This window comes from Corvus cornix, chromosome 8 (assembly GCF_000738735.6).
Source record: "Corvus cornix cornix isolate S_Up_H32 chromosome 8, ASM73873v5, whole genome shotgun sequence".
Lineage (NCBI taxonomy): Eukaryota > Metazoa > Chordata > Aves > Passeriformes > Corvidae > Corvus > Corvus cornix.
This window is the reverse complement of record NC_046338.1, coordinates 22,881,245-22,902,830: the sequence shown is the minus strand read 5'-3', so window position 1 is coordinate 22,902,830 and position 21,586 is coordinate 22,881,245. Positions and strand designations below refer to the sequence as shown.

At 41.2% G+C, this 21,586-nt stretch overlaps 2 protein-coding genes across 6 annotated transcripts in view; one reads left to right on the top strand and one right to left on the bottom strand.

Annotated features, from left to right (window-relative positions):
• CFH (complement factor H) overlaps nucleotides 1–10,568 on the top strand; it is a 29,459-nt gene extending 18,891 nt beyond the window's left edge. The window contains exons 13-24 of one of the 3 annotated variants that reach the window (XM_010409287.4): nucleotides 123–305; nucleotides 967–1,149; nucleotides 1,653–1,835; nucleotides 3,068–3,247; nucleotides 3,658–3,864; nucleotides 4,500–4,676; nucleotides 5,285–5,461; nucleotides 6,403–6,579; nucleotides 7,037–7,219; nucleotides 7,927–8,127; nucleotides 8,408–8,602; nucleotides 8,746–9,128. In XM_010409287.4, the coding sequence (XP_010407589.3) occupies nucleotides 123–305; nucleotides 967–1,149; nucleotides 1,653–1,835; nucleotides 3,068–3,247; nucleotides 3,658–3,864; nucleotides 4,500–4,676; nucleotides 5,285–5,461; nucleotides 6,403–6,579; nucleotides 7,037–7,219; nucleotides 7,927–8,127; nucleotides 8,408–8,602; nucleotides 8,746–8,762 (2,063 nt within the window). In that variant the 3' untranslated portion in view covers nucleotides 8,763–9,128. Of the gene's footprint in view, nucleotides 1–122; nucleotides 306–966; nucleotides 1,150–1,652; nucleotides 1,836–3,067; nucleotides 3,248–3,657; nucleotides 3,865–4,499; nucleotides 4,677–5,284; nucleotides 5,462–6,402; nucleotides 6,580–7,036; nucleotides 7,220–7,926; nucleotides 8,128–8,407; nucleotides 8,603–8,745; nucleotides 9,129–10,443 lie in introns of those variants that run through there. The other 2 variants (XM_019291688.3, XM_019291689.3) reach the window with 2 other exon arrangements.
• LOC104695417 (coagulation factor XIII B chain-like) lies at nucleotides 9,017–21,536 on the bottom strand. 3 transcript variants are annotated; one of them, XR_002047648.2, is made up of 12 exons: nucleotides 20,374–21,536; nucleotides 19,091–19,291; nucleotides 18,419–18,604; nucleotides 16,955–17,131; nucleotides 16,656–16,832; nucleotides 15,291–15,461; nucleotides 14,865–14,957; nucleotides 14,027–14,209; nucleotides 12,390–12,593; nucleotides 11,843–12,025; nucleotides 10,700–11,162; nucleotides 9,017–10,187 (listed from the first exon to the last, which is right to left on the bottom strand). XR_002047648.2 is itself a non-coding variant. In XM_019291691.2 (12 exons), exons 1-11 carry the CDS (start codon nucleotides 20,453–20,455, stop codon nucleotides 10,939–10,941), a joined length of 1,881 nt encoding a protein of 626 aa, XP_019147236.2. In that variant the 5' UTR covers nucleotides 20,456–21,536; the 3' UTR covers nucleotides 9,017–10,187; nucleotides 10,921–10,938. The 3 variants fall into 3 exon arrangements, 2 of the variants coding, with proteins under 2 accessions (XP_019147236.2, XP_019147235.2); XM_019291691.2 differs by having other exon boundaries at nucleotides 10,921–11,162; XM_019291690.2 differs by lacking the exon at nucleotides 9,017–10,187 and adding an exon at nucleotides 10,307–10,532 and having other exon boundaries at nucleotides 10,921–11,162.
• Nucleotides 21,537–21,586: the final 50 nt, after the last annotated feature.

Genomic DNA, 21,586 nt, shown 5'->3' with positions numbered 1-21,586 from the left:
AACCCATTCCACTGATTTTTCTTCACTTTAAATGATGCATTCAATTTGTTTTATGTTGTACTTAACATGTAACTGTGGTGAAAGTACTGAGTTCAGAGCATAGACTTATCTCTTTATTTCAGGGAATGTCAGAGGCTGTGGACCTCCCCCTGAAATTACCAATGGAAGTATTGTTGATGGGTCTGTGGAACAGTATCAGCATGGGGACAGAAAGCAATATGAATGTAATGGCGAATTTAAGTTGGTTGGATCAAAGGAAATAGAATGTGTTGATGGACAGTGGTCACCTTCTCCCTCTTGCATTGGTAATCTACACAACTCTTACTTCTGAGAAGTCAGTAATTCTCTGCAGGCTATTACATCATAGATATTTTCAATTAAAGTTACGTATTTGCAGATGTAACATTGTGTTCAAAGTAATAAAATAGTAAGATAAAACTGCATGATAAGCCCATTACTTGTGCTGTCACTACCACTGCAACAGTGCCAGCCCAAAGCAGGAACTGCAGTTCTCACAGAGAGGTGACAGCTCTGCAGTACTCTGAGAGCTCACAATGGGTTTCAGTTCTTGTAATAATTCTAACTGAAAGGGCACATTACAATTGTGTAGGTGTATGATCAATTATAATTTTGACTGATCAAAATCAGGGATTCAGGTGACCTGAATTAATTGAAGGTTTCCTTACTCTTTATGGTTTATATACCAACAGCTTGGGAAAGTACTGTCAGCTGAAACTACCTGTGGATCATGCTGGTGTTGGAAAATGAGGGGAAAAGACAGGAGAACAATTTACCAAACTGACTAAAAGATATACGTACTCCAGCTGTGTTGAAATATAGTTGCTACAATTAGTAGGTGTAGGTTTGGTTCATCAAATGCAAATACAGTTATTTTTACTTGAGTTTTTTCAGCTATTGATATGTGATTCCTGTATTATTGTGGAATACTTCTGCTCTTTTCAACAGAAGACAAAATGCCGTGTGAATCACCTTCTTCTATCCCGAATGTTGTTCTACATCAGGCAGACCAGACCCAGTATTCACACGGGGATGAAGTAACTTGTGGATGCAAACCAGGCTCTGACAATACTGAGGAAATGAAAATAAAATGTCTTAATGGAGAATGGAAGCCTTTACCTATTTGTGCTGGTAATCTGTTTCCATAATATTTCAGATGTGAGTGTAACATAGTTGTATACAAAATTTGAAGGACTTCATCCCAGTAAGGTAGCCAGACATGCTATAGTCTCATGCATCAAAACTAAGTGGTTTTAATTTACTCCTTTTAAATGGAAGCATGTCTTTTATCCTGGAAAGACTCTGCACCTACAGCTTTGTAAAGCGAACAAAATAGGCACTTACACAGTGGTTAAAATCAAGTATTAAAAGGAATTAAAAGTAATATTAATAGCTACAATATGTTAGGCTTATCCCACACTAACTATTTTTATGCAGATTAGTCCTTCTCAGAGAATGAGTAAGGTTGGAAGGGTCCACAGTGGGTCATCTGATCCACCCTCCCTGCTCAAGAACCCACCCAGTAAAGTTCTTCCTCATATCCACATGGAACTTCTGTACAACTGATGACATCTTCATCAGTACATATTATCAGATCTAAATCTACTTTTCAAGCTCTTTTTATTTTTTTTCAGATGCATCCCCTCAGTGTGTAATTCCAGAGGACATTGAGCTGGTGCACTCTGGCCAGTATCCCGTGTCAAGAAGGAAAACTGGGTTCCATAAAGTTATACGTTATACATGTACATTAACTGATGAAAATATTAAACAGGCAACTTGTGTGTCTGGCAGATGGACTCCAGAGATTGCATGTACAGGTGCGTTTTTACATTTGCACCATTTCTTTTGCTACAGGCATGATAAATGCTCATTATTAAGGTTTCTTAGCATTGCTGTATCACTAGGCTGAAATAGAAATACTTACTTTGATTGTATGCTAAAGGGTAGTTGTGGCTATCATTTGAGCACTAGGTTTAGCACTCTAAACTAGGTTTAGAGATGTACTACTTTAGTAAGGCAGACTTAATGCTCTCTACTCTGACAATTGGAATGGTTGTCACTGGCACTTCTGATGTCAGAAAAGATGCAACGATAAATTTAAGCTCAGTTCTTCAAAAGGGCTTTACCCTGATACGAATCAGAGAGCACATAGCTCAAGCTCCAGTCAAAGTTCCTTTACTTCCTGTAAACCTTCAAAGTTTTTCTATTCTATTTTTTTCCTCCATTTTTCCAATTGCTTCCTAGTGAAACTATGACAAAAAAGCTGAGTTGGCCAGTGCAAAAGCATAGACCTAGACCATGATGCCCATATGTAACACACAGCAGAGGTCAATGTCTTCAGGGCTTCCTTAATGCATGGCAGAGCAGAATGCTGTCTGTAGAAAGCGTGATTGTAAAACAACCATTGCCTCATTCCTTGCTTTGGTTATACCAGACTTGTGGGAAATGATGCATGGAAGTGGGAGAAGTATGGCAATCACTGTCCCTACCTTAGTTTTCTGGAACAACTAGAAGCAAGAAACCAAGCTCTGGAAGTCTCCTCAGATCTCTGTCCTAGATCTCCCCCATTCTCTCCCTTTTTCTTTCCTTTGGCAGAAAGACCCCTTCATCTCTGGACTGGAAAAATTTAAGCCTATTTCTTTCTTTTCTTTTAGCTTTCTCATTTAGCTCCATCAGCTTAGTCTGAAGAACAAACAAAACGAGAACTCCAGAAGTTGGTTCAGTTTTCCTAAAATAGTTCATTACAGAGAGAGGAACAGGGAAAGCACAAAAGAGTGTGCAGCTGTGTGAAAGGGAAAGGAGGGTCTACAAGAAACTCCATCTTAGCTTGGTGTAGATGACTGTGACTGTCTTCTCCATGACTCTAGAAGCATATGAGCACCTGAAGGCAGCTCTGGTGTTTCCGAAGCAGAACAAAATTATCATAGTATTAATGAAAGCTTGAGATAGCTATTGGCATTATCTAGCACGTGTGTTGTTTTGGCTGCTTGTGTTGTAATCTCTGATGAACTGCTCTTTATTCTATTGTAACATGAATATGTGTCCTTAGCTGAGGAGAGTGTGTGCCCACCTCCACCTCAGGTGCCTGGTGCTCAGCAGACAACAGTAGGAAGAAACTACAGGAATGGGAGTAAAGCAGCTTTTTCATGTGTCGATGGTTTCCAGCTCGTTGGTACAAGGGAGATAACCTGTACAGACGGGAAATGGCAATCACCACCTCACTGTGTGGGTCAGTACTGGCGAATTTCTTTCCATCATTTTATTGTAACATTCATGAGTAACATTCATATGTTACTCATTTGCAGTCATCATGAGCAGGAGGCTGCTGTTATTTACCTAAGATTATCATGAACAGGTAACTGCTGGAAAGCAGTAGAACATAAGTTGCTAAAAAGAGTGCAAACAGCTGCAGTCTTTTCATTTACGCAGACTTACCTGAGATGGCATATACAATTTTCAGGTAATCCCTCAAGAGCTCTGGACTAATTTGTTTGCTTAGTATACTGCATAACAGAGTCTCAGTTTTTACTGAGGGCCTTAAATAGTATCCTGTATTCTGTAAATTATTTATTACTTAGTTACAGTTGCAATATTAATTGTCTTGCATTATTGTTTATCTATGTTGTCTGTGTTTTTTAGAAAGACCATGTTTGCCACCACAAGCTGTAGAATGTGCTGATGCTCCCAGGCTGGAAAATCCAAACTTAAAAATTGAAAGAGAAGGGAAAACATTTTATTTGCCTGGTGCTAGATTTAAGTATATTTCTCGTTCTGGGTACATGTTAGATGGACCAACAGAGATAAATTGTTCTATGGGAAAATGGACTGCAGCTCCTTCATGCTTGGGTAATATCAAAAATTACTTTTTTTGAAGTGCATTTAGAAATGAAATTGAAAGAACTTTAAACTGGAGGTTGATCAGTAAATTTTTCCATTCCATATTTTGCTGTGGAATCTTATTTTCCATCATGGATGTCTTCAGAACAATCCTGATTGGATGCAAAACTGACTTTGCGAATGCAACTTAGTTTTTAAATAATCCTTCATATTCTTGCAGTCTTTGTTCAGTTCATATCTCTGCCAGCTGAGTCCTGGGCATATACTCCTGATCCAAGGATCTCTTTTCTACAGAGTCCACTGGTGACTAAAAGTTGCTATGGTGCCTCAGGGATGGAAATTACTTCAGTGTAGCAAGGGACAAAAGTGTCTAGGAAAACTTTCTGGCATGCTTAGAAACAGAATTGAAATATTTCAATGACTGAAGTCTGTGTATATTTGGGGGCATGGCTTATTTAATTTTCTGCATGCTATCTTTTATACAATTATTAACTAACTTATTATAAAATTATATAATCCACTGTCAGCAGATGACTATGCTGATGTTAGAAATAGCTCTCTAAAGCACCTGTTTGATGGTAAAAGTACACTTCTTCAATGTGTATCACAGTAGCACAAGCATCAGATTTCTGTTTTCTTTTCAGAAATGCCATGTGGAAGTGTTCCAAAAGTTGCCAATGCTCAGTTTGAAGGCAGAAACAAGAAATTTTATGAGCCTGGTGAAACAATTCGCTACGAGTGTGGTTCAGGGTTCCTGATTGTTGGTTCCCCTGAAATTATCTGCAGAAAAGGAAACTGGACAGCACCACCTTTCTGTGAAGGTACACGTTCTACTTCTAAGTAATCAATGATTCTTCTTAGTATTTCATGTTGTGAATTAAAATAATTTAAACTCAGACATGCACGTGAGTCATGCCAATAGAGCCAACAGGTGACTTGCTTTGAATGGGCTGCTACAACACCTATTTTTCTGGCTTCTGGGAAACAGCAAGCAGAGTAGATCAGCAAAGCAATCATCTTCCTGTGGGCTGGTACCTGAATCCTGGCTCTCTGCTGAAATCAAGCAGGCAGACTTTATGGAAGAATGCATGCTGGCTGCAAAGGAGGAGATAACTGTAGGGTAATGGATCTTATTTTCACATCACTAAGCATGTCAGTTGCTGACAGGTACCTTCAAATAGTAAATAAATCATGTCACTCTGCCAGCCTGGTAGCACACAATGCTGTACAGCACACCTGGCTGATCTCTGTGACTTCTCTTTTTTTAGGCAAACATAATACTGGGTGCTGAGGCATTGCAGAATAAACCATATATTCTTTTTCTGTCTGTAGAAAATTATGTGCTCAAAGTGCTTTTGCTCACCAGGAGCTCTGGAATGCCGTGTTGTGTGATTCTTGTATCGCTCACTACACAATCCTCTCTTTCCAGATGCCAGCTGTGGAGCCGCGCCTGAAATCCCCAATGCGCGCATTATAGGCGCTCCGAGGCAGAGGTATCTGCCCGAGGCCAAAGTGCACTACCAGTGTGAAAGCAATTTTCAGATGACGGGTGAAAATTATGTTACTTGTTCAAATGGTCAATGGTCACAAGCACCAGTTTGCAGAGGTAGGAGTCTGTGCTTTCCCCTTGCCTGTTAGTCTAGAGGCAGCTGCTTCTTTACCTAAATACTCTAAAGACTTCACCTTTTTGGCTTCTGTTTTCTTTGGCTACCCCAAATTTGAACTTGCTATTGCTTCCTTGCACAGCACTTTAACTTGATGGTTCTAGAAATACTGGGAATATTTCTATCAGCAGTAAAAACATTCCTGAAGAAGTAGGCCCTAAAATGTGCTGCTTTGTCATTCTCCTGTATGCTGTTGGTATTTTCCCCACTCTCCACCACTTCAGTGAGTTTCAGTGCACAGACATGTAAGGGCTTCTCTCTAGTTCAAAGCTGAACGGAAGCAGGAGTAGGGCAGAGAAGCAGATTTTCTTCTGCAGTGCTCCACTCTGACCAATGCAGACCCCAGCAGAGACACAGATCTAAACCATGTAAGATCTGCTAGGGCCATGGAAGTGGAAAGGTCGTTCCTGTGACAAGGAGCTGGGCTCCAGTCCCCTGTCCCAATCTGTGGCTGCAGGGTGAGCACACTGGAGCTGACTGTGCCTACCCAGCCCTGAGCGCAGCACAGACTGACAAGCTCCTCCAGCACTGCCAGCCCTCCAGAGCTCTGCATTTCAGCAGGGAATCAAGTTTGGCTGCTACCTCTGTGGTTTCCAGGAAGGCCAGGACTCCCTGGGGAGAGACAAGGGTGGTGTGGTTCTTGTGCATAAGTACAGAAACAGCTGGCTTTTTCTAGAAAGTCCTATTGACCCTGCCACCTCCTGAGAGTTCCGGACAGCTGCTGCCACTGCCACACCTCATTGCTTTCCCCATGGTGAACTCCTGTGACCCACCTGAGGCAGAAAATCTGTACAGAAATTGTAACATGGCCAATTCCTTTCACTTATGGTTGTATAAACATCTTAACAACTGCAAAGGTGACTGCAGCGGTGTCTCTTTTCAGATGTGAGATGTGAACCTCCTCCAGAAATTGCTGGTGGTAGAATTGATGGTGTTAAAAAGCCCAGGTATATCCCTGGGGAGAGTGCAAAGTATCAGTGCTGGCAAAATTTTAAGATGACTGGGGCTTCCACTGTAGTGTGCCAGAATGGGACCTGGACAGAGCTGCCAACTTGCAAAGGTAATTTCATATTCTCTCTCTCTCTCTCTCTCCATCCAGTCTCCTGTCAGTGACAGCATCAGGAAGCTGCCTCATTGGCATTTAGCATCTCAGTGCCCTCACTGGGCACAGCTGCAATGGATCTGGCACACTCAGGACAAGGCCATTTTCTCAGGTCTCTGTTCCAAGCTGAGTGACCTGGGTGGCTTCACTCAAGAGGGCCAAATGCCACACCTTTTGCAGGACAAGATGAAGTCCTGCAGACAGCTGCAAGTACTTAAACTGTGCTCAAATGGTGTGAGCTGGCAGTTGTGAGCCTGAACATTGGAGAAATGAGAAACTCTTGCTCCTGCCAGCTGTTTGGTTTTCTCTCTGCTTTCCTCTGGTTCTGAGTAGTGCCAATGATAGCGTGAGTGGTATTTCTGACCAGATCTCTTCTGTAGTCAAACTTCCTCTCTGACTGGGAAATTTCTTTCAGGACAACGTGGGAAATGTGGCACACCTCCAACTATTCAAAGTGGAGAGCTTCTTGTCTTCCCCTTGCAAGAATATCAAGAAGGTGATACTCTGGAATACAAATGCCCAAATTTCTATGTCTTGGAAGGATCTGCAACAATCACCTGTCGTAATGGGCAGTGGACAAGCCCCCCAGTTTGCCTAGGTAGGTTGAAGCATGTGCTGGGTGGCCAAAGGCTCTGACCACTCCTCTTGTCTTCTTCTCAGACCCTGAGGGCAGCACTGGTGCAGCAGCACTTGTGCTGTGGCCACAATGCTGGCAGGGCAGAATGGCAGTGAGTCCTCCTTTTGTCCCAAAGGAGCTTCTTCTTAAAGTCAGCTTGTGTAGTCCCTGCTGCTGCCAACAGGTCCACGGGGAGGGGAGCTGGCTAAACTGGCCTCTGTAAGGGGATCTCCATTACTTGTGTAGAGCTCCTGAGTGCTCCCAAGCTGGGGACACGGCTCCGCCCAGCAGGCTGTGAGCCACGAATATGGCTCTGCATGAGTGGCAATGCTGGGGAAAGCCAGGGGTGCCTCCATGATGAGAAAACAAATTTAGAGAAGTACTGAGCCAGAAGGGAAGGAAGGATCTCAAAAAGTAGATGGGGAAGTTCATTGGTGCCTGGTGTCTTCCCCACCACGCACTTCATTCTTGCCCTGTCTGACTGTCAGTGTGATAAGGCTTCTCCAGGGCTTTTTTTTTCCATTTAGCTTGGATGCGAATGTCTTTTCTGTTGCAAGTAATAGAGGGTCAGAGCAAATACTTGGAAGCATTTTTTTGATGTGAAGAACTTCTGTAGGCCCTAGGGGCAAAACAGGTGCGTGTGGTGTGTCTGTATGAAGTGTTGACACTCTTCTCTTGACTTTTTCAAGTGGCTTGTACAGCATCAGAAGAAGATATGGACATAAACAACATTGAGCTGAAATGGGTTACAAAAACCAAGCTGTATTCCACATCAGGGGACTATATTGAATTCCAGTGTAAACCAGGATATCTGAAACAGCGAAATAGTCCCAGCCTCAGAGTACAGTGTGTGGAGGGGACATTGAACTACCCACGCTGCATACTGGGAAGTAAGTCATCCCCTCTTCAACTTCGCTGTTCTGTTGTTGCATTTTTAGTGCTGAAGGGAAGCAGCACTTTTCTGCTTTGCCTTTCCTGGGGGAGCACCTGGGAGGAGCCAGGATGTGAGAGCCTCCTGGCAGCTGCAGGCATGGAGGGGCAGTGCCAAGAAGTCATGGCCCAGCACACCTGAGTTGGGAAAGAGCACTCAAGGCACTCAGGGGGTGCCAACAGAGCATCAGTTGTCTAGTGTGAGATCTACAGGCAAGTAATGGAAGTGTTTTTTTGCAGAGAGCTGTACCCTGGATAGGAACGCTATGGAAATGAACAATATTCAGTTGCAGTCATCCAGCCAGTCAAGCATTCACTATCGCTCAGGGGATCCCGTTGTCTTTGAGTGCAAGCCTGGCTACCACCAGGCTTCCCAGGTGGAGAAATTCAGAGCGCAGTGCCTGAACGGAGTGATTACGTATCCTGAGTGTGCAAGTAAGTGCTCACTGCCAAAGACATGGGGCAGGGGTTGCAGGAGGCAATTCTGCTGAAATTGCCTGCCCACTGCTCTGAGGAGCCCCTGTGGGGTGTCAGGATTGGTATTCATGTCTTTTCCCCTTTTTTTCCTCTTTACACAGAATCAAGGTATGGGTAAATGGAAATGGCATGAGGGAGCCCAGGCTGAGGAAATGAAAGAGCCCTCAACCAACCAAGTGCTTTGAGCTCAACTTTTCCTGGTGTTTCCCAGTTTGCTGTGCTTTGTTTGCAGCTTAGCCAATGTTCTCTCTTGGAATTTGGTATTGTTTTTATTATTGGATGATTGTATTTGCGTATTATCCACATTAGATCTAGTTTTATAAATGTATTTACATTTTATCCAGCCAAAGGGTAGTGCTTGCATTTTATCGATTTTATACTGATCTCACTGTTACTTTATTAACAATTGTGGCCAGAAAACAGGCTGGCTTTGGTGGCATACTGAGACAAGAATTAAAGCTCACAGCTAATTTGATTATCAGCACACAGAGTGTGTTTGGCCTTGTCTATTCCTACCTTCTTCCACTTGCTTGGAAATGAGCCTGGGGTGAGTGTCCTGAGTGCCTGAGCAGAAAGAGCAAGTGGAGCCTCCTTTGAACAACTCAAGGAAATCTCTAGCCAGAATCAGTTCTGGGGGACTTGAGCCAGATATTTCCTGCAAGGGCAAGACGTTGGGGTGCAAATAATTGGGGTTTCTAGGTGAATGTGGGAACTGCATCCTGGTCCAGGCCTTGGATGGGCCAGTCTATGCCACCCCCAGCCCCATCTGCCCTTCACAAACAAGGAGGACGTGCCTGTGGAAGTCAGTGGCAGCCTGGCTGTGGTAACAGTGTACTAATGCAGTTCATGATTCAGAATGGGGAGAAAAAAGCAAGTACCAGAGTACAAATCATGCACCTTAGGAGAGCAGAATTTGAATTATTTAGGAAAAGAGTACATGGGATTGCTTGGGACTCACAGGAGTTGAGAAAAGCTTGTAAGTCTTGAAGCACAGGATCCTGCAAGCACAAGATTATTCAATTATCATCTTCAGGAGGAAAAACACATCTACCTTGACTGGCTTATCTAATCAGAGCCTTCACAGAGGTCTCTGAAGCAGAAAAGGTATCAATGTACAGGGGATTGAGGCAGAAACAGGCTCCAAGGTGAGCTGTCCATGGCAGTGATGTGGCATGTATGGATAATGTTAGAAAAAAGCTCAGAGTGGCACTTGCAAGGGCCATCAAGGGTCACAAGAAGGTATTCTATTACTACACTAGGATTAAAACAATGAATGAGAAAATGTGGCATGTCACTAAAACAGGTACGTGATTGAGTGGCAGCAGCCCCACACGAAGCTCGAGTATGCGATGCATTCTTTGCCTCCAGGTTCATCAACAAGATGCTGCCTTCATGTCTGCAATGCCCCTGATCCTGTCCTGGGCTCACAGCCAGTGTTGTGTGTACAGCCAGAGGAAGGGATGGGGCTAAATGAATTCTACTTCCAGCAGCTGTTCCAGCAAGGGCCTTTTAATCCCCTTCTCTCCATTTCACCCAGATTTCTCTGTAAAAAGAAGGGTAGTGCTATTACTTACATGGTGTAAAGTATTTTTATCAACCCTTTTTTCCACTTATTCGTTGACTGGGTTTTGATCAAATAAGCAGAATTTGTCTATTCCTGAATGCTTTAATTTCTTTTTCTGTTTTATTCTTTCATGTAACTCTTGAAAAAGCCTTGGAAACCCATACAGAGCACCATACATGCTATGATTTCACAGACACATGAGTTTAGACATAAAAGACAGAGAATACCCTTATAGTGGCTTTTTTATTAAAACCGACTGAAATGGATTGTCCATATTCCTGGATTCTCTTCATAGCTGTAGTCACACATGTTCATAGGCAGAACCTTAAGAGTACCAATATATAAGAGTCATAAGAAATCATACAAAGTACTTGGATTTTAATATTCTTAAAATAGTTTTAAGAATTATAATTAACTACTCAGTAACTTTGTCTACTTCTAGGTTTTAAGTAGTTTTACAGATCCCTTAAAAACTTTTAGAGGCTCCTTACCTGTGAAGGGAGACATGAGTGCTGTTAAGATGTACAACTCCTTCCTTCAGATTTTTCCATGTGTATGCCAATATTGCATCCCTGTGCTGCACTGCTCATCCTCATCCCACAAACGCCTTTCCCTTCTGTCCCAATCCAGCTCAGACCCAGCACTCATTTCCCAAAGCTGAGTGGAGTGACCTGGAGAACATGAGGCCACCCTCATTCACCTACATACATACCTTTCCTACAGGCTTTCCTCAAGTCCATACTTGTTGTCCTCTTTCAACACACCTTGGATATGCCAGCTGTCCTCTCTTACACTGTACTTGAAATAAAGTTGTGCCAGATTCTGCTCCAAAATGGTTCCGTTTACAGTAAAATCCAACATAATCCCCGTGGTAAAAGTAAACTTGATCTGCATAGAATGCTTGCAGCAGCACATTATTTTTCTCCATTTCAGTTTTTGACAAAGTACATGGCTCTAAAAAAGAGAGACTTGATCAGTGCTAATAAATTGATTCTTATTGGAACAGAGTATTTTGACTAGGCTACACTAGAACTGTAAATTATTTCCCATTGTATTATTATTCTACTGCAGGCATATCATAGTTAAGGAAATAAAAAAATGCCAGATGAGCTTAACTTGCTTCTACTAAAACTTTCATCTGTCACTGAAGAAACTGAAATTGAGATCTAAAAGTTCGAGCTGACAATACTCAATTTATAAATTTTAAGTAGCTGATTTTAGAGAGAATTCGAGTTGTTCAGCCTGGAGAAAAGAAGGATCCAGGGAGACCTCATTGTACCCTTCCAGAACCTAAAAAAGGCTTGTAAGAAAGATGAAGACAGGCTTTTTAGTAAGGCCTGGAGCAATAGGACAAGGGGGTTATGGTTTTAAACCATAAAGAGATGTAGATTCAGCCTAGACATAAGGGAGACATTACCACCAGTGAGAGTGGTAAAACACTGGTACAGTTTTCCCAGAAAGGCAGTGGTTGCACACTCCTGGGATCATCCAAGGTCAGGCTGGACAGGGCTCTGAGCAACCCCACTCATTGTAGGGGGTTGGACTAGATGGCCCTACCAGGTCACTTCCAGGCTGCTCCTTGAGGCTATGAATCTTACAGAGAAGTTCTTATTTATCTTATTTATTACACCTACCTATACAAACTGGTGGTGAAGTCCACTGTCCTTCAGAGCAGTAGATTCTCTCAGAGCCTTGCAAAAAATGATAGTCAGAGCAAATATACTGAACTGAAGAACCACTGTCATACTGGGGCAGCGCTGGGAGAGTAAGAGCTCCATTTGCAATAGATGGTGGAGAGCCACATTTTTCTGTAGCAGCTGCAGTAACAATCAAAGCATTTCAGAAACATTCAGCATAAGAAATTAACAAATAGACAGCTTTATCATAAATTAAATGAACATGAAGGTTCTCTTTTTACAGCTCTCTTTCTACAGAGCTTTCAGTTTCCTGGGCTTGGAGAAGAGTTTCCCCCTCCTTTCTCCAGCCTTGCCCATCAAAGGAAGGTGCATCACTTTTCCATGCTTGGATATGTTAAACAATAGAGGTGCCTTATGCATCTGTATTGTTGAAGTCTGATTATTTACAACAGACTCCAGGCTCACACTGAAAGTAAAGCAAATAATTTCTAAATAGGTCTAAGGTTGATTAATTAGAAAGGCAATGAAAAAATTATTGTTTTACCTTGAATAACACATTTTGGATATTTCAGTCTGCCATGGTCACACCGTGTCCTCCCAGGAGATGGAATGGCAATCTGGAGAAAATCATATCCCTGTTTACATTCAAACTCTATGAGATCTCCATGAAGGAAAATTAATTCTTCCCGTCTCCATTTCAATGTTATGTTGTTGCTGTCCATATCAGTTACATTAAGAGTACATGGTTCTAGGAAATAAAAGTGTATTTTAATAAAAAGCCACTGAACTGGTTTCTTAGCTCCCTTTTGTAGGAGCGAAGAAAGAGAACCCCAAGTCAATAGTTCTAAAATGCTTCTGAATCTTGCAAGACAAAGAAGTACAGATGCATAAAAAAAATGCAAATGGAAAGAAATGGTCTGAAGTAACACCGGAGACCAAACACATGCAAAAGGAAGGGATGCTTTCTGACAGGGTTCTTAAAACCAGGATCACATCAGGGAGTGTAGCCTTCCATTAGATGATTAACCTCATTAACTTCTGAAATCCCTGCTCAACATCAATAAAGCCTGACAGAGGGTCACCTACAAAATAAATTTCTACAAGTTCCACGAGAATCATTGGCTGCTAAAGGCCCTTATTGATGCTTTGCTGAGGGAAAGGCAGGGAGAACTCATTGGCAGTCTGGTGACAGCAGTGTAACACCAAATTCACATGGAATTTTCCTGAAGATAACATCAGCATGTACTCTTTCTGCTCTGATTAGGTGAGCGTTGAAAAGAAATCTCAGAAAACATGCAAAGGATGATGGGCTTATTTAGATGCTTAGGAAACAAATAATGCTCACAGGAAATGAGATTTCATTATTTCACAGGATTTGTTAAATTTGAGTATTCAGATCCAAAAATGCTGACCTGGACCTTTCAGTCTAAATAAGGTGACTTTTGTTCATTTAGAAATAAGCAATTAAAAGTGAACTGGTTGTTTATTTTCATTTTCATGGTAGATTAAGAACTTCAAGGTGAGCCAATTTAACAAAGGATGTTAGAAAAATTGGATTATTTCATTAGAGATAGGAAGGAAACATAAACAAACAACTCATGTTTGTATTCCTGCTAGCATTGGCAATTGTCTAGTGGGAGTTCTACACATTGTGTTGGGCAGCATACATAAGAGCAGCACAGAAAAATTGAAAAGTTCAGGCCAGGATGAAACAACAGATACAAAGACACATAATCAAAAAAAAAAGGCTGAAAGTTCAAAAACAAAAGTCCAAGAAGTCATTGCTAATTCTTCATTAACTGTATCTAAAATCTATTTTGGGAATGGTCACACCATTCCTTCCAATTATCTATTGAAGGACAGGAAGAAATTAACTGAATGGACAATATGGAGGAATGAAATTGGAGAATCCTCCCAGGAAGCAGGGACAGCTATCTCCTAGAATAGCTCACTCAGGAAACAGAGTCTTTTTAATTGGCTGGTTTTAAGAACGGGCCAGAGAACACCCAGGAGAGGCCTGCTAAAAATTTAATTCTGGTTCATCCTCATATTTCTGCAATCTTTATTAACTCCAAAAAAAGAGAAAAGATGGTAAAGAAAAGATTATTTAGAGGTTCTTTCCAATTTTCATTCCTTTCTGTATTACATATGACAAAACTCGCTTTTCCTCCCAAGACTCACCTAAGCAGGTTGGTTGCTCTGTCCAGTTTCCATGGTCACAGTAGACAGTACTGGGCCCATCCAAAAAGTGGTAACGCTGACAGCCATATTCTACTGAGGAACCATTTTTGTAGCTTGCCAATAGTGGGCCCAGGACACCACCATTTTTAATCACAGGTGGAGAGGCACAGTCTTGCTGCACTTCTGATATGAGATAGAGAAACAGGCAATTAGATCTTGATTAGATTACAACAATGTTTACACTGGTGAAAGTATTAGACCAATACTAGACTGAGCAAAATAATTTGCATACAATTAAAATCCAAACCAACATAATTCCTTTTCCAAATTTCATTCTCAGAGATTCTACACTTGCCTTACAGAATTGCAGACATGCACTTTATTTCCCTCTACACTTTACATCTATGTCTACTTTTGACTCCTGCTGGTTTACACTGAACACAGTAATCTGTTCTTTTTATGTGACAAGACCATCTTATTTGTTACGTGAAATGTTTCACCCATGTGTGGTTCAAAATAAACAAAAGAAACCTCACTGGAACTATTGATCAAAGGAACAACAAAATATACGAATTTGCATGTTCAAATAGTATTAAAGGGTACAAAATGACTGAAAGTAAATGCTGTATATGAAATAAAATTAAGAATACAGAGCAGGCTTATTGGTGTAACTTAGAAATAAGCAACAATAGTCTTTCATTAATTGGCTACATTGACATGTGTAGCACATGCAAGCATTTCCAGGAATAAGGAACTGTCCTATAACAAAAGTTACTCATAAAATGCCTATAATTGGATTGGAGAGTCCCTTTTAAATAGAAGGGCAATGTTCACCTACTCATATCTTCATTGCGATGTGTTTGGCTTGCCTTTATTTCTGCATCTGCCTCGAGTGGTGGTGGTGCCTCAGATTCCTGTTTATCCACAGTTCCTGTAACCATAGCAGAAACTCAGAACCAGTTTTCTCAGAAACAGCTCATTTTAAAGTACTACAACAGCCAGACATGATGCACTGTAAAATGTAATAATCCCAGTTTTCCAGGGAAGATGTCACAGGTGGCAGCTGAATTCACCTAGCTCATCCTTCTTTTTAATCTGGGAACCATGGATTGCCTGCAAAATATGCAGCACTTTGCCTCTCAAGCCTTTTAACAGAGGAAAGCAAAGAGTTTTGCAGATATAGAAACGAAAGCTCTCCAGAAAATTAAGGCATGGTTTGAAGAATCATTTCAGTTCAGTTGTCAGCCTTCACAGAAGTACTCACCAATACAGACAGAGGGTGATGTCCATTTTCCTCCTTCACACTGGATTTCCTCAGATCCTCTTCTTCCCAAGGTACACTGCACACGAACTTTGTCTCCATTACGATATGTTCTTCTGGCTGTGCTGATATGGCCATGAGGGAGTGGTGGTGGAGGACATTTATTTTTTACATCTGAAAATAAAAAATTGCATATTGTTTTCTCTCTTACCAAAGCCACGTACACAATTAAGCTCACCATACACAATGCAAGCCTATCACTCTAAAGGCTTTTTTGGCTAATCCAGAGTAACAGCTTAATAAAATTTTCTCAATTTTCTTAATACAATGGGAGACCTGAACAAACAAGTGATTTTGCATTCAAGAAGTATAAAAATAGAAATACTATGTCATTGTACTGCTATAAACAAATTTGTAATTTCTCCACAGAGACTTAATAAAATGTTCTTTAAAGGACTCCAGGAAATAGAGATTTCCCGTACCCTCCCCATTCATATAATATTTAAAGCAGATTATGCATTAATTTTAATGCTACAGAAGGAGCAATAATCATAGCCCATTTCCTATTTCCAAATTAAGTTTGTGATTACTGTATCCTCAAAAGTAGATTTAGGCCTTGTTTTCATCCTCCTGAGCATCTCCTCCTTCTCTGCACTCACTCAAGAAAAGTTCCTGCTGTGTCACGAGAATAAACACAGGGCTGGAGTCTAAGCTGTACTAAAGTTTGGTTTGTGCTGCTTTCCGCTCTATTCTGTATCTCAACTGCTTCACCTTTCATTCCTTTGGAACTTTCTTTACTGAGACTCTCCATTATCCCCCAATGACTGGGGAAGTGATAGCAATTGCTAAAGGTGTGTTTCTGTCCTCAGGACAATGTTTTAATTAATTCTGTTCAAAACAAGTAAGGTTTGGGGAGGCTGGACAACTCTGAAAGGTACCACAAGCTAAGGAGGACCTTGTTACAAATTTTATTTTTAATGCCCCTCAAGAGGTACATCCCCACCCCACAAGGCAGGATTAAGCAGGCCTGATTAAACCTTCATGTATTCTGAACAGAGTTTATTGAGCTTCTGGGTCTAAACAATTCCCTGTAACTGTTGGTTCCTGCTTCTCCAGGATATAACAGAGAAACAACAGTAAGAGACAGTATCTGCTCTGTTGCTACAGTTCACTAAAATGTAGTTCCAGTTACCATTACCTTCCTTCCTGCTACTTTGGCTCCCTGCCCTTTGGCTAGCACTCTATTTAGATTTAGGCTGCAAACTGGTACAACTGTATTTTTATTTTGTATTCATAAAGCATTTCTTGAAAGAAGGTGAGAGCTTTTCTCTAAGAATTTGACATAGTAAAACTATAAAAACAGGGTACCTTCACACACTGGAGGGTCTGGATACCACCCAAAATCGTAACACTGAATTAAGTCAAATCCGGTGACAGAATAATGTTTGTCACAGAAGAAGTGAACTACATCTCCTTCTTCATAGAATTTCTTCACAGGATGAAAACCTCCATGAGCAACTTCACTCAAAGAGGAGCAAGTTATTCCTGGGAATAAAACACAGCAGTGAAAACCAATTGAGGAAAGCTCCCCCCACCAGCTGATGAAGGAAGCCTCTTTGCCGATTTTTACACATAGAATAAATCAGTTTTCAGAGAGAATGACATACTGGTGCAGCTGGGGGTGAGGTCCCAGCCGTGTGCGAGGCACAGCGCTGCCTCAGAGGCGTTCCCCGCCGCGGTGCGATATCCCTCCTCACACCAGTACTGCAGCGTCCCGTTCAGCTGCACCTCCTGCAGGGCCCTGGAGTAGCTGCCGTGGCGTAACTTGGGCACCTGACATGACTCTCAAAGAAATAAAGCACAGGCATGATGTTAATTGCTCTTTTTGTTGCGAGTATTTCAAAGTTTTCCTTAAATACACGTTAAAAGTTGTCATATCCCAGGCAAAACCTTGGTAAATAACAAATAATTACAAATGCAGTTGGTTGGCACAAGTTTTCCACTCGTCATTTGGAACAGAAAGTTGGTATGGCAATGGATTTATTTGAAACAGTGTGATTTCATCTCTGCTGATTCATTTTACATGGAATTGCGTCTATACAAATGCACAAAACCAGCAGCATGTGAAACCTGACAAATTCTTCCCCAGAGGAAAAACTGAGAACCTGCTTTAGGAGTACTCAAATGAGAGTGTGTCATAGGCAGTTTGGCCCTATGTCAGAGACAAATATTACAGTCTATGACTTAAATATTTTCTTAAAGGACTTTTAAAACTGTATTGCAAAAACATTTTCTTAAAGGTGGAGACCACAGCCCCAGGGCTATCAGCTGCCAGGCTCACACAGACCCTCGAACCAACAGTGGAGGGAGGAGAGTCCTTGGGTATCTTGGAAAAGCCTCTGGTCAGAGGCGCAGTGACTGCCCACCCTCCAACTGTGCAGAGCCCAGCTGAGGGGTGCTCACCAGGGAGCGGGGGGGGAAGCTTATCCACAGCAGGAGGGGGTGACATGGCCCATCAAAGGATCCCCCCTCAAAGGGGTCCCCAGACCCTGCACCAGAGATGATGCAACAGACCCTCAGTGTTGCAAGGGACAGTGTCAAGCTGGCCCCTACAAGAGAGGCACGTGGGCATTCCCACCTGGCCCAAAGTGGATTTTAATCCACGGAGTTCTGCACCCTTTGGCGTGTGGCGGCGGCGTGGCCACGGCGGCGACGGGGGACCCTCACCACCAGCAGACGGGATGGAGGGGAGCAACGAGACATTGTTGGCACCCTCAGATGGGTGATGTGCTTCCACCTAACACCTGTCACCTCTCCCTGTTCCCCCACCCCCCACGCACCCTTCTTTTTTCCATTTCTTTCTTTCTTTTATCTTCCCCTCTCTTTGCCTCTTTTACTATTAAATAAAATACATCAATTTTTAGGCTTCAACATCTAACCTCTTTTGGTTTTAATCTTGTTGCTGGGAATATTTTGAACCTTCTTAGTTCTTTCCGGTTTATGCACAGAGACCTAGCTTGCTTTGCTTTTCTGGGTTTAAACCAGATCGTAACACCCTACGGGTACAGCAAGGACAGTGAAACTAAATACATCTGCAATAGATTAAAAAGGAGAAAAATGCAGAATCCTACCAAGTTTTTTAGTACAGCTTGGCTGGAAGGACCATCCTTGTGGCTGACACTGCACTGTATCTTCAGTACCACCACTCAGGGTGTGGTAGCCTGGATTACATTTGTATTGCAATTTCTCATGGATTTTGAAGTCCATCTCTGTGCTGGAAAAAGAGCCATTTTCCAAAAGAGGCTTGTTGCATTTTCCTGAAGGAAAGAAAACAGCTTGGTTAGAAAGAATGGAATAATTTGTTCTCCAGGAAGCAAAAGAAGGGGTTTGTAGCTATACTGATCTAATCTTATTTTCTTGACCTACTGAAGAAACACTGCTCCAATCATCAAAAAATACATCAAGCCACCAGTAACAACATGGAATACAGCCAAGGAATCTAGAGCTAGGGAGATTGGAGAAGATATACATCTAAGGGAAAACTAAGTTTTCCCAGACTAAGAAAACTGGGCAACTTTCTTATGTTCTTATAAAAAACATAAATGGTTAAGAGCCCATAAAATATGTATTATTGTAAAAAAAATGCCATATATAAACCCATGTAGTCTTGATATAAATAATTGATTGCACCCTGTACATTTTATCCCTTCTGTTATGCAGCTTCTTTTCCTATGTATCCCAGGAAAACCAGCTAGGAAATGTTCCTGCTGGAAGTAATGAGGAGATGAATAAAGTTAACTCACTGTAGCATTGTGGCACCGGAGACCATCCTTTTGCTGTACAAGTTATTCTTCCATCTTGAGTCCCAGTTTCAGTCGTGTAACCAACCATACAAGAATAGGAGAGTTTTTTTCCTTTGTGCATAGGGAAATAGTAACTTTTGAAACTGTAATAGTACTGGGCAAGGTTTCCATTTTCTATCTGTGGCAAATCACAAGGTGTATCTGCAAAAGGATAAATATATTTCCCACTAAAAATTTCAGCCCAGATATGAATGTTTCTGCATGAATTTATTTAATATCAGCTTGACTGATACAGGCTTTCAAAGAAGAACAAAATTCAGAATACTTACAAGCATGAAGGGCCTTTTAAGACCTGCTGAAATGAAGACATACTACAATTTTATCAGCTTTTGCTCTTAGGGTTCACAAGAATATCAGCTGTAGAATAAAACCTCCTAATGTGAACTGGGCAAAACTGATGCAGGACACCTTGGTTTTACTCTATTTTGCCCAGAAGCATGAGCACCCTTTGCTACACAAACACACCAATGCCTACTGTAAAATTCAGTGACAAGTGTCAGGATTAGCTGTGCCTCAGCTCCTCAATTCAGAAAATGTTAGCAGAAAAGTAGGACAAACTGCCAGGAGGCAATATATGAGTTAGGCTTTAAAAAGAGAATCTAAAAACAGTCAATAGAAAAGAAAGAAGAAATGGAGATTAAGGAAAAAACAATGGCAATTAAAAAAACCAACAGAACCCCCCAGTTATAGGAGAAGACCTTTAAAAAGAGTAGAGCTGAATATGACCTTGAGTTATTTAAAAAACCCCAAAATAAAAAACCAAATAAATCAACAAAAAAAACCCAAAACAACAAACAGAAGAAGAAATCAATGCTGAAAATAGGGATAGAAAATGCAGGACCACCCCAGACTAACTGCTGCAGGTTCCATTTAACTTCCACTATTTTGCTTTGTAACAAATTGAAAACATTTCAATCCCCAAGACACTTCAATATATAAAAAGTTTTAATAGTACAAAATTCAATTTGTGTAAGTGCCTCAAAACAGCTCAAAGACACTTCAGAAGAAATTTCTTCTGAAGTCTGAACATTTCAATATTACAGCTTTGAGACTTAGACAGGAATCACCTACAGCTGAATCGTGATCATCAGCCATGTCACAACAGAATTGTATTTAAATTTAAAAAGCAGTATTTATGCAGTAAAGAAATGAAAGACATTGCCCTTACGTTACCAAGGCCGCATATTCTAGATTCAATGTACAATAGAATTCAGTGTGTTTACCTTCTGCAAAGAGCTTCCCTGAACACACCATAACTAGGAAGAAAAAACAGCTTTTCAATCTCATCTTCATTACTGTCTCCATCTACAGTTCCCACTACCTATGAAAACTCCCTAAGTATTACTTTTGTAAATAATTAACTGAATTTTCAAAGGTATTCAACAAATGCCTCGATGTCTATGGTATTTTGTAACAAGTTGATTCACTGGAAAAACTATTTTCATTTATTTTAGTTCTCCAAATACCTTAGCACTAGACTGGCAGGATTCTACCTCCATTTGATACACTTTACCATCAGTAATATATCAATTTACAGTGAAATCAGGCAACAAGCTTATGGAACACTTTAAACTTGCTGATCACTGTTCCCCTCACAACCTCCTGAGTCCCAAGTTTAAAGGGCATTCTGTTATCAGATTATTTACCCTGGCTGAAAGCAAAGACAATTCCCCTGTCCTCCAGCCTACCCCCAGAGTAAACCAGTCAGCTGCATGCTATAGATATTCATGATTTTGGAGTTTCTTACAGGAACAACATAGTCCCTCTTACTATCTGTCTGAGTTGTGTTGAACACAACAAGCCTCTTTCAAGTATTTTTTAAACAAAACCAGAAAAAATGAACCTCATACAGTCACCTGACTGACTAATGGCTACCAGTTGATTTAGCATCATTAGAGGTATAATGCTTAACTTTGGGAGTGGGAGGGTATAATTTTACAGTTTGCATTTTCTTGGCATTTTCTCTAAGCAAACACAATTCTGAGAATGCAGAAGAGAACAGGATGAAAAGGGATGCTGTGATGAACACAATCTATTCAGCCACAGGAGATGCATGCTTGCTTGTATGCACTGCTCACTTGATACAAAGAAGAAACTCACAGATACCTCCCTTAAAATGTCAGCTCAGAATTTCTAAATTCACCTTTACAAGATCCTGTTGTTCCATCACTATCTTGAAATGCATAAAAAACAGAGGAATTATAATATTTTTTTTCTTGCTGTCATACATGATCTCTCAAGACCTCACTAGAAAGTAGACTCAAGTTCCTCAAAACCAGCCAATTTTGAAATCCACAGCCTAAGCCTCCCTTTCTACACGTCTCTAGATCAGACAACATTACTGTCCCCCATAAACAACTGCTTTTAATAGAATTTGACAATATCTAATCAGAGTGAAGAATCCCATGCTATTTGTAATATTCACAGTTGTGTGAC